Source organism: Gopherus evgoodei, chromosome 1 (genome assembly GCF_007399415.2).
Source record: "Gopherus evgoodei ecotype Sinaloan lineage chromosome 1, rGopEvg1_v1.p, whole genome shotgun sequence".
In the NCBI taxonomy this organism is placed as follows: Eukaryota; Metazoa; Chordata; order Testudines; family Testudinidae; genus Gopherus; species Gopherus evgoodei.
The window spans coordinates 60,690,429-60,702,462 of record NC_044322.1 but is presented as its reverse complement, the minus strand read 5'-3'; the positions used below and the strand labels follow the sequence as shown (position 1 = coordinate 60,702,462).

The 12,034-nt window shown below is 41.4% G+C and overlaps 1 protein-coding gene across 3 annotated transcripts in view; it reads right to left on the bottom strand.

The window, feature by feature from the left end:
• Window positions 1-3,557: 3,557 nt before the first annotated feature.
• The window catches only part of MTRF1 (mitochondrial translation release factor 1), a 30,574-nt gene continuing 22,097 nt past the window's right edge, over window positions 3,558-12,034 (bottom strand). For 2 of the 3 annotated variants that reach the window (XM_030565943.1, XM_030565950.1), the window contains exons 7-10: window positions 11,162-11,279; window positions 10,199-10,335; window positions 5,301-5,399; window positions 3,558-3,755 (exon numbers count right to left, since the gene is read on the bottom strand). In XM_030565943.1, coding sequence (XP_030421803.1) covers window positions 3,636-3,755; window positions 5,301-5,399; window positions 10,199-10,335; window positions 11,162-11,279 — 474 coding nt within the window. In that variant the 3' untranslated portion in view covers window positions 3,558-3,635. The remainder of the gene's footprint in view (window positions 3,756-5,300; window positions 5,400-10,198; window positions 10,336-11,161; window positions 11,280-12,034) is intronic. The other variant, XM_030565958.1, reaches the window with a different exon arrangement.

Below are 12,034 nucleotides of genomic sequence, written 5' to 3'. Positions count from 1 at the left end.
AGGGCTTAAGAAAATTAACCAACTTAGTCGCAAGTATCCATAAGGTGCTGCAGTTGAAACTGCAGAGTAAATCTCTCTTGCACGTACTCACTAGAAGTGAGGCTTCGGGTTATTGTTTTTTTAGCACTCTGGTAGAGCTTTTCATCTTTGAGCACTTTATAAGGTTTAACTAATTAATCCTGGATCTGGAATGTAATATGATGAAATACCCTGCTTCTAAGAAAACCTTGCAGGTGGCTGAAGCTGTGTAATTAATTGGTGAATTAATTTGTGTTATATTTCTTTGAAAGCCTCTTACTCATACCTGACCTGACGCACACATACTAGAGCTGATCAAATTATTTGTGAATTTATTGGATTTTCCTTTATTCTCTTTGAATACTGTTTGCAGATAGGTTATGAATTGTGTAGGAAGCCACATTGCCAAAATACTGAGGAAGGGGGCCCACCTGATGGTCAGAGACAAGGTCCTCTACACTTATAGCTTTGGCCTCTCATGGGTTCCTGGTGATCTTCCAGGTTTTGAATATTTTGGGGGGTAGAGTGAATACTTGGGCCCCCCCGCCCCCTTGATGGGATGATGGGGTAGAGGGACCTTGCCGAGGTTTCCATTCCTACAGCTCCTGCCAGGGGTTTTAATTTGAGAGGGGATGATCTGGGCATGTTAAGCAGCATTGAATTTAGAGAACTGGCTCGATCAGAGCCTTCAGGGGATAGGTCTATACAGACATGGGAGTGAGTCTCCCATTCCCGTTGACACAACTTAGGCTTGCAGGGCTCTCACTAGCGCTCTAAAACTAGCTCTGCAGTCAGTGCTTTGGAGTTGCAGCCTGGGCTGGAGCTTGGGTCAGAAGCCGAGGGAGGAGGGTGGGCTTCAGAGCCTGAACTCCGGGCCAAGCTGCAACTTCAAAGCGTTGAGTACACAGCTATTTTTAGAGCACTAGTGCAAGCCCAAATCTGTTGAAGGGGCCTGGGAAGCTCACTCTCATGGTTTTCGTAGACTAACCATTTATTACTGCTTTAACACCAAACAGTAGCGACCGGAAGTTGTTACCTTTTCAGTGCTGGTCTCAACCCTATTCTCTGGGGACACATCTACATCACAAAGCCACCTCCACACATGGCATGACAGAGCAAAGGTGCCCAGCACTGAACAGGCATAGAAACCAACCTGCACTCTGATGACTCCTTCATCAAGGTTCGAGACACCCTGAGGGAAAGCCTGCATTGTCTCTCATAGAATCATATAACATTAGAGTTGGAAGAGACTTCAGGAAGTCATCTAGTCCAATCTCCTGCTCAAAGCAGGACCGACACCAACTAAATCAACCCAGCCAGGGCTTTGTCAAGCCAGGCCATAAAACCCTCTTAGGATGGAGATTCCACCACCTCCCAAAGTAACCCATTCCAGTGCTTCACCACCCTCCTAGTGAAATAGTTTTCGTAATATCCAACCTAGACCTCCCCTGTTGCAACTTGAGACCATTGCTCCTTGTTCTGTCATCTGCCATGACTGAGAACAGCTTAGCTCCATCCTCTTTGGAACCCCCCTTCAGGTAGTTGAAGGCTGCTATCAAATCCCCCCCTCACTCTTCTCTTCTGCAGACTAAATAACACCAGTTCCCTCAGCCTCGCCTCGCAAGTCATGTGTCCCAGTTCCCAAATCATTTTCAATGCCCTCCACTGGAGACTCTCCAATTTGTCCACATCCTTTCTATAGCATGGGGCCCAAAACTGGATGCAATACTCCAGATGTGGCATCATCAGTGCTGAATAGAGGGGAATAATCATTTCTCTCAATCTGCTGGCAATGCTCCTACTAATGCAGCCCAATATGCCATTAGCCTTCTTGACAACAAGAGCACACTGTTGACTTGTATCCAGCTTCTCATCCACTGTAATCCTCAGATCCTTTTCTGCAGAATTGTCGCTTAGCCAACCTGTAGCAGTGTATGGGATTCTTCCATCCTAAGTGCAGGACTCTGCACTTGTTCTTGTTGAACCTCATCAGATTTTTTTTAGCCCAATCCTCTAATTTGTCTAGGTCACTCTGGACCCTATCCCTACCCTCCATTGTATTTAACTCTTCCCCAGCTTAGTGTCTTCCACGAACTTGCTGAGGGCGTAGTCCATCCCATCATCCAGCTCATTAATGAAGATGTTGAACAAAACCAGCCCCAGGACAGACCCCTGGGGCACTCCGCTTGGTACCAGCTGCCAACTAGACATTGAGCTGTTGATCATTACCCATTGAGATCAATGATCTAGCCAGCTTTCTATCAACCTTTATAGTCCATTTATCCAATCCATACTTTTTTAACTTGCTGGCAAGAATATTGTGGGAGACCATATCAAAAGCTTTGCTACAGTCAAGATATATCACATCCACCACTTCCCCATATCCACAGAGCCAGTTATCTCATCATAGAAGGCAATCAGGTTGGTCAGGCATAACTTGCCCTTGGTGAATCCATGCTGACTGTTCCTGATCACCTTCCTCTCCTCCAAGTGCTTCAAAATGGATTCCTTGAGGACCTGGCTCCACGATTTTTCCAGGGACTCAGGTCAGACTGACCAGTCTGTAGCTCCCCGGATTCTCCTCCTTCCCTTTTTTAAAGATGGGCACTATCTTTGCCTTTTTTTCAATCATCTGGGACCTCCCCCGATTGCCACAAATTTTCAAAGATAATGCCAATGGCTCTGCAATCACATCAGCCAACTCCCTCAGCACTGTTGGCTGCATTAGATCCGGCCCCGTGGACTTGTGCATGTCCAGCTTTTCTAAATAGTCCTTAACCTGTTCTTGCACCACAGCCAGCTGATCACCTCCTCCCTATGCTGTGCTGCTCAGTGCAGTAGTCTGGGAGCTGACCTTGTTTGTGAAGACAGGCAAAAAAAGCATTGAGTACATTAGTTTTTCCACATCCTCGTCACTAGGTTGCCTCCCTCATTCAGTAAGGGGCCTGCACTTTCCTTGACTTTCTTCTTGTTGCTAACATACCTGTGGAAACCCTTCTTGTTACCCTTCACATCCCTTGCTAGCTGCAACTCCAATTGTGCTTTGGCCTTCCTGATTACACCCCTGCATGCTCGAACAATATCTTTATACTCCTCCCTAGTCATCTGTCCAAGTTTCCACTTCTTGTAAGCTTCTTTTTTGTGTTTAAGCCCACTGAAGATTTCTCTGTTAAGCCAAGCTGGTTGCCTGCCATATTTGCTCTTATTTCTGCACAGCGGGAGGGTTTGTTCCTGCCCCCTCAGTGAGGCTTCTTTAAAATACAGCCAGGTTTCCTGGACTACTTTCTCCCCTCATATTAGCCTCCCATGGGATCCTGCCCATCAGTTCCTTAATGCACTGTTCAGTGGATAAACTGAAGATTGCAGTTTGCTCTTAGGCTGGAACTTTTCACCAATACTAAAGTCACAAAAAAATAACGAAAACTTAAAGCTGATATGCAAATGTGTAAAATATTTTCAAAAGCCATGTCACGGTTAAAAAAAATACAACTTCATATTTAATCACAATATGGGAAAGAGACACAGATTTTATCAACATCTGACATCTAACAAATACTTCCCTTTTATTGTGCTACAGAATTACAAGGACCAGTGTTGTATTTAGTACAAGACCTACATCAGCCGCCTCCTTCTAAAGATTTAAAGTTTTCTAAATGTTCAATTAGGGCCTCCATCTCTGCAGACTCCAACAACCTATTGATTAGCTCATCCAGTGCTTCCTCACCACAGAGAAATTCCTATCAAATGAAAGAAAGAACCATTAATGATTAGTATAGACCAGTATTTTTTGAATGCTGATCAATCAATAACAATTCCTGGAATATATTTGCACGGAGCCTGATCTTTATGCATCAACCCATCGATTTTGCATTACTCCCCTGGTGTGACATCAATTTTGGGTGGTGTAAATGAGTCAGTTGAAGGCATGTTGCTGAAGAACAGCATACGGTTACATAGCATCTTCTTGGCAATAACAGAAGGAATTACTGGCAACATCTTGCATCTGTCAAACCCCATTGCCTAAAAAAAAGTTAACTAATCTAGCAAGAATTGATGGGATGTAGGATATTGTAATGAATAATGACCACATTCTGATACCTGTACTCATGCTGAGCTTACTGACAAGAAGTTCCATTGACTTCAGTAGGACAATTTGTGGAGTAAGGGACTATTCAATGTGAGTAAAGGTATCAAAACAGGATCCTAAAAAATAAGGTGAACGAGTAAATAATCTAAATTGTCATATTATTTATTGAACCTTGTCAGATTCTCCCCCACACTGTTATTTTGTAATGATCCTCATTTGTATGTCAGATCTTAACATACAGTAAATATTTCAGGGCAGGGATCTGTACTCCTCTGTGTTCTCTAAGGGGTCTAGCTCATTGTTCAGCTACTTGCTCTGTGACGACAATAATATTAAATCTTAAACCTGAGCAATAAAATTTAAGTCTAATCCTAAAATGTAAATCCAAATCATAGAACAAACTCAATCTTGAAACCCATCCCAGGAGTTAAAAATCAATCCAAAACTTACTAGCCTGAAAGTTAAAATCATTCCAAAATCTACCTATAAACTGAACTCTCACAGAATACTAGCGTATCATGTATTTGTTCAGCACATTCAAGTGAAAAAATATAACCATATATAGAATTTTACCCAGAAATATGTCAGATAATCTTAAAAAGAAACTTTTCTGTTGCCTTTAAAGGTGACCTGTAAAGTGCAAAAAAAACACCCCCCCACCAAACTTTTAAAGTGTGCTTGTGTGTGTTTTTTGCCTCTATACCATATAAAGACAGTCTGGAAGGGTGGGTTGGAGCAGGCTGTTCGTTTTTTAATTTTTAAACAAACTTCTTCTTCTTCTTGCCTTTTTACCCTACATATATCAGGAATGTCAAGTCGAGTCCTCCCTGGTTTGGTGAAGGACTCACTGAATGTCTCAGGTGAGTACTCTGTCTTTATCAGGCCTTCTTTATATAATAGAGAAACAAAAAACAAAAGAATGAGGCTAGTGATTTTTTTTCTTTTGTAGCTAACCTTTAATAATATATCACTAAGGATGGAAAGAAAGATCTAGGCTTTCCCAAACTATAACCATGTTCAGTAGTTAGTGGCATTTAATGGTACTACACAATTTATGTCCATACTTAGCTTTTTGACAAATTTAGTAATTACTTTCACAAGATTAACTCTGGCTAGTGATGTAATAAGAACTGATATAGGTACACACACACTGTCTCTCTTGAAAAGATTTTACATGTTATCATAACATAACTACCTTGATATTGCGGACATCATATGAGATCCTGTGATCAGTGACTCTGTCCTGGGTGAAGTTATAGGTACGAATTCTCTCTGACTGGGCTCTTGTCCCTATCTGTACAACAACAACAACTTCTATTATTTTTTTGAGTTTTAAAAACAAAAACCCTTCAAAAGCAGCACATCAGCACCCTTAAACTGGATTGCAATAAATCAGCCTGTTCTATAGATACATACAGTACTTAAACACACAGATTATTCATCTGATAACTGCTTCTTACACATTTTGGTCTACTGTATAAATATACATTTTGCCAAGGTTTAAGACATTCCCTCTCGCTATTTCTGCATTGGCTCTGTAATGATAACAGGAGTTAATAAGTAGTTTAAGAAGCCAAATTTGTCACTAATGTCAGCAAATACGTCTAGACACAAATTAGGTCAACCAAGTAAGAAGATGCTATGTTTACAGTCACTCTTCAGAGCAGAACTGTGCTATTGGAACAATCAGTATATACTATACTTTCATTAACAGCCTGATCCTGCAAAAATGTATGCGGGTGAGTAATTTCACAAGTAAATAGCCTCATATATGTGCATAGTTACTCACGTGCATGTTTGTTTAAAGCAGTGGGCTTCACTTAGTATCCATTGACTTTGATGGGCACTTGATAGGCCTGCAGGGCCAGAATTTGAAAGGTATTTAGGTGCTTAGTCATCATGAAAATTCCAGTAGGTGCCTAGTCACCTAAACAAACTTGAAAATCCCACTAGTTGCCTATCTGCATCTTTAAGTGCCTAAATACCTTTCAAATTCTGGCCCTCGGTCACTAAAGAAAATACAGTTACTTACAACTTTTGCTGGCAAAGAAAACAATGGTTGAACTAGTTGAGCAATTTCCATTATAACCATCCATTTCTAAAGAATACTCAAACTTTCTGAATAAACATTTTCCAGCTGAAATATTCCACAGTTGATCTCAGCTCAAAGATGCATTTGGGAGCAATTTGAGAAGAATCGTGTAGAGCTGTTTTTCAGTATCACAAGACTGTGAAAATATTTTCCCATTTTAAAAGTGAGAAGCCTCTTGCTGGTGCCAGCTCACTGTTTAAATCTACCATTCTTAATGGCTACTATCTTTACAAGGCAAGTAACTTTGCTTTGGACTGGATAGCTCAATTGTTTGAGCATTGGCCTGCTAAACCCAGGGTTGTGAGTTCAATCCTTGAGGAGGCCATTTGGGGAACTGGGGTAAAAATCTGGGGATTGGCACTGCTTTTGAGCAGGGGGTTAGACTAGGTGACCTCCTGAGGTCCCTTCCAACCCTGATATTCTATGGACTCCCACAATCCTAGCTAGATGAAACTATAGGACTGCAATTCCCACTAATGATAATTAAAGTGGCACGTCTAATTACATAATCAGCAAACTCAGACTGTACTCCCTATAATAGTGGTTGGCAACCTCTGGGATGCAGCTTGCCAGGGTAAGCACCCTGGTGGGCTGGGCTGGTTTGTTTACCTGCCACGTCCGCAGGTTTGGCCAATCGCAGCTCCCACTGGCAGCGGTTCGCTACTCCAGGCCAATAGGGGTGGCGGGAAGTGGCGTGGGCTGAAGGATGTGCTGGCTGCAGCTTCCCACCACCCTCATTGGCCTGGAGCCGTGATCGGCCGAACCTGCGGACACGGCAGGTAAACAAATCGGCTCAGCCCACCAGGGTGCTTACCCTGGCAAGCCGCTTGCCAGAGTTTGCAGACCCCTGCCCTATAACAAAGAGATTGTGAAGAAGCCATACTACAGTATGGCTCAGAAAAATGAACACAGGCGAAGGAAGAAACAGAGTATTTGTGATATTGGGTGTCCTCTAGTGGTGACAAGATGGAGTTACAAACAAATCTGAAAGTTTCAAAACTGAATTTCAAGTAGTTTTTGGTTTTGTTTTGTTTTTTAAAATGGAGGGTGACACAATGAAAAGTGCTTAGGGAAATAGGTGCACAATTTCCATTTAAAATGAACAGAAATTGGGTGCCTAACTCACCTAGGAGATTTTGTAAATCTCACTTGCATCCACATGTATATGTCCAAACAAGATACTGATTTAATATATTGTGAAACATTAAGGGTGGGAGTTCCATTTTGGATGTCCAATTCACATTAATTTTAATTGGAAGTGCACATCCAAATCCCTTAGGTAGCTCTGAAAAATCTCAGCCTAAATTCCAAACAACAAGAGACAAAGGCTTCATCAGCAGTAGTGACTGAGTTAATTTAAATGCAGTCTGCAGTTAGTGGTTAAATAACTGACTTGGAAGTTTGTAAGTACTGAAGATTTTTTTTTTTTTAAATGGCTTCTGCCCACTGAAGAAGGTCACATTGTAAAGAGCAAGATGCTCAGAGCAAGAGATAAGACCGGTGGTGTACGGGGGGGAAAAACAGCCTTATAACTTCTTCAGTTTTAAGGTAAAATTAACTAATGTCAGTTAATTACAAGTTAATCAGTATAAATTATTTCTTCCTCAATAAGTTGGCTAAACTTCCAAAAACATAATAAATTATCATATGGCTCTAAAGTGGCAAGATTTTTGGTAGCAAGAATGTTGTTATTTTTCCCCCACACTCTGCAGGATCCTAGCAATTACTGTATTTTAGAATTGGATTCAGAATGTGACAACCACAAATCATGGGAACAGATTCTTATTTCACAAAAGTTCCTTTATATCACTTGTTAGTGTAAAAGAGTGTTACAGTGGGTGTAAGTTACATGCAGTTGATTAAGTTAGATTTGGCTAATTATATCCACATTAAGGCCCGTGTAGATTGCCAAAGCAATGTAAATTGGCCTAGATGGTAATTAAGGGCCTGATTTTTATCTACATTTACAAGCACATTGTCATGGTATACTTCCCCACTCTGAACCTTAGCGTCCAAAGATGGGATACCAGCATGAATTCCTCTAAGCTCAATTACCAGCTTAGTACTTGTAGCGCTGCCACCAACCAGGAATTCCAATGCCTGGTACACTCTGGTCCCCCTAAAACCTTGCCCGGGGACCCCCAAGACCCAGTACCTCTGGATCTTAACACATGGAAAGTAAACCCTTTCCCTCACCATTGCCTCTCCCAGGCTTCCCCTCCCTGAGTTACCCTGGAAGATCACTGTGATTCAAACTCCTTGAATCTCAAAACAGAGAGGAAAATTCACCTTCCCCCCTCCTTCTCTCTCCCCCTCCCAGACTCTCCCTGAGAGAGAAAGTAATCCTAACACAGAGAGAAATTAACCTTTCTCCCCCCTTCCCTCCAAAACTGGGAGGGATTGCAACTGCTTTGGAGGACAGGGTCAAAATTCAAAACGATCTGGACAAACTGGAGAAATGGTCTGAGGTAAACAGGATGAAGTTCAATAAAGATAAATGCAAAGTGCTCCACTTAGGAAGGAACAATCAGTTTCACACATACAGAATGGGAAGAGACTGTCTAGGAAGGAGTATGGCAGAAAGAGATCTAGGGGTCATAGTGGACCACAAGCTTAATATGAGTCAACAGTGTGATACTGTTGCAAAAAAAGCAAATGTGATTCTGGGATGCATTAACAGGTGTGTTGTAAACAAGACACGAGAAGTCATTCTTCCGCTTTACTCTGCGCTGGTTAGGCCTCAACTGGAGTATTGTGTCCAGTTCTGAGTACCGCATTTCAAGAAAGATGTGGAGAAACTGGAGAGGGTCCAGAGAAGAGCAACAAGAATGATTAAAGGTCTTGAGAAAATGACCTAAGAAGGAAGGCTGAAGGAATTGGGTTTGTTTAGTTTGGAAAAGAGAAGACTGAGAGGGGACATGATAGCAGTTTTCAGGTATCTAAAAGGGTGTCATCAGGAGGAGGGAGAAAACTTGTTCATCTTAGCCTCTAAGGATAGAACAAGAAGCAATGGGCTTAAACTGCAGCAAGGGAGATTTAGGTTGGACATTAGGAAAAAGTTCCTAACTGTCAGGGTAGTTAAACACTGGAATAGATTGCCTAGGGAAGTTGTGGAATCTCCATCTCTGGAGATATTTAAGAGTAGGTTAAATAAATGTCTATTAGGGATGGTCTAGACAGTATTTGGTCCTGCCATAAGGACAGGGGACTGGACTCGATGACCTCTCGAGGTCCCTTCCAGTCCTAGAGTCTATGAGTCTTTCTCCCCACCAATTCCCTGGTGAATCCAGACCCAGTCCCCTGGGGTCTCACCAGAATAAAAAAACAATCAGGTTCTTAAACAAGAAAAGCTTTTAATAAAAGAAAGAAAAAACAGTAAAAATTATCTTTGTAAATTTAAGATGGAATATGTTACAGGGTCTTTCAGCTATAGACACTGGGAATACCCTCCCAGCCTAGGTATACAAGTACATATTAAATCCTTTCAGCAACATACAAATTTGAACTCCTTCCAGCCAAATACACATTTGCAAATAAAGAAAACAAACATAAGCCTAACTTGCCTTATCTACCTAGTACTCACTATTCTGCACATATAAGAGACTGTATCAAAGAGATTGGAGAGAAACCTGATTGCATGTCTGGTCCCTCTGAGCCCCCAGGGTGAACAACAACCAAAATCTAACAGCACACACAAACTTCCCTTCCTCAAGATTTGAAAGTATCCTGTACCCTGATTGGTCCTTTGCTCAGATGACAGCCAGGCTCACTGAACTTGTTAACCCTTTACAGTCAAAAGAGACATGAAGTACTTCTGTTCTATTGATCCTTAACTATCTGTTTATGACACACATAGTTTCCTTTTTACCTACATCCGTCTGTACACTCTTCCCCTACTGCCCACACACACAAAAAAAGGGGGAAATTATTGTTGCTAACCCTGAAAGCTCAAAGCTATGGCATAATGTCATCTCCAAGTTTCAATAAGGAAAACATGTCACCTGCAGTTTTCTAGCACTCTGCTTTTGGCTGAAGTCTTTCTCAATGATTTGTTGATATAACCTAGTTCTCAGTGTCCGCAGAGCTATTTCTTTGTTCAGTTGCTGTGATCGCTCCTGCTGGCACTCTACTGTTAGTCCTGTGTAGAATTCAAAGAACACACTGATTAAAGACCCATTATAACAAACAGGATTAATCCTAAAACATTAGTAAAATGAAACCTTTCAGACCTCCTGCTCTTCACGCTAGGATGAAAGATGTATTTTTAAAACATTTAAGCTAAAACATTTTAGTTAGTATATTTTCAAACTGTAGTGTAAATGGGACAAGTTTTAACACAGCTGGTAGAGGTGAACTTGAGGGGTTTTTTACTGAGGTTCATTGGACCACATAATTATGGTGCTGCATCTGGGAGTCCAGGGTTCATCTAAACCAGCTAACATATTAAAATATCATTTGCCCTGTCTACACTAGGATGTTTAAAATAACAATATAGGGTTACATTGTGTGTCTGTTCATCAACAGATCTCAAAGCACTTTACACAAGGAGATACTTATCAGTCCTTTGTTTACATAGGACCTAATGCTGCAAACTGTACCCTCCGTGGTCACTAACTTTAATGAGAGTTAAAGGTCCTCAGTTTACGAAGTTATTTACATCTTCCATGATGTCCCTGTCTCACTGCAAAGTGTGGTCCATTTATTAAGTGTGTCACATTGTAAAGATAAAATTGATCATGCAATTTTTGACATAAACGAACACACTCCTCTGCAAAAAAATGAGAAGGGCCACCTGACTTTCTCTGTATTTGGCTGCAGTCCTGCCAGCGGTTTTGTGCAGGCAGACCCCAGTGCCTAAAGTGAAGCAGCATGCAGGATCAGAGCCTTTGATTTTGGGATCTAGACTGTGTGCATCTGTGCACTAAAAGGCAAAGATTAAAATACAAAATCCCAAACACACTTACCAGTCGGAATATGAACTATTCTCACAGCACTGTCCGTTGTGTTAACATGTTGCCCTCCTGCACCTTTGGCCCTAAAAGTATCTATACGCAAATCCTTAGGATACACTTTAACATCTACCTAGAGTCAAAGAAAATTAAGTTACCATCTGCTTATAACTGTTTTAAAGAGATACTATCAGTTTAAAAACAGCACTTCTGTCCAAAATTTGCTTGCCTCCCATTGTTACCAGTAACACTTAGGTTACTCTAAGTGAAAGAAATTAGTGAACAAATAACATTTCTGTTCTTTTCAGTTTGTTTACTCTGTGCCTTTGATAATTATTTGTGTGTAGTCAATTTCATTCTTTCCCCTATGCAATCAATCAGTTTCCCCTGTTTGTGCAAAATCTTTCACATAGCAACAAGGGAGAGAAAAATAATTAAAGAATAGGAAAATGTTATTGTAAAACCACAACAACTGGCAGGGAGACTCAGAAGCAGATGAAGTACCAGAAACTACTTCTGATTTCTTTCCCATGCTTACACACCAGTGTGGATCTACACTACACCAAAAGGCCCCAATCCTAGTAACACTTATGAACGTGCCTAATTTAACTCCCCTGTGTAGACCCATTGATTTAAGCACATGTGTAAGTGTTTGCAAGATAAAGGCTTAAAACTGTTGAAGAACAGAGAAAGGCTACTAGTTATCATCTGTATTGTGATAGCAGCTAGAGGCAGGCCTGTCGACAGCAATTCTGGGCCCCAGGGCAGAACAGTCAACAGGACCCCTAGAAAGGATGGGCACGGCATCCCCTACAGTTGGGCCCAGGGGAATCTTCGCTTCTTTCCAGTCTCCTACTGTCTGTGTTTCTGTGGATCATTTTCTCTAAT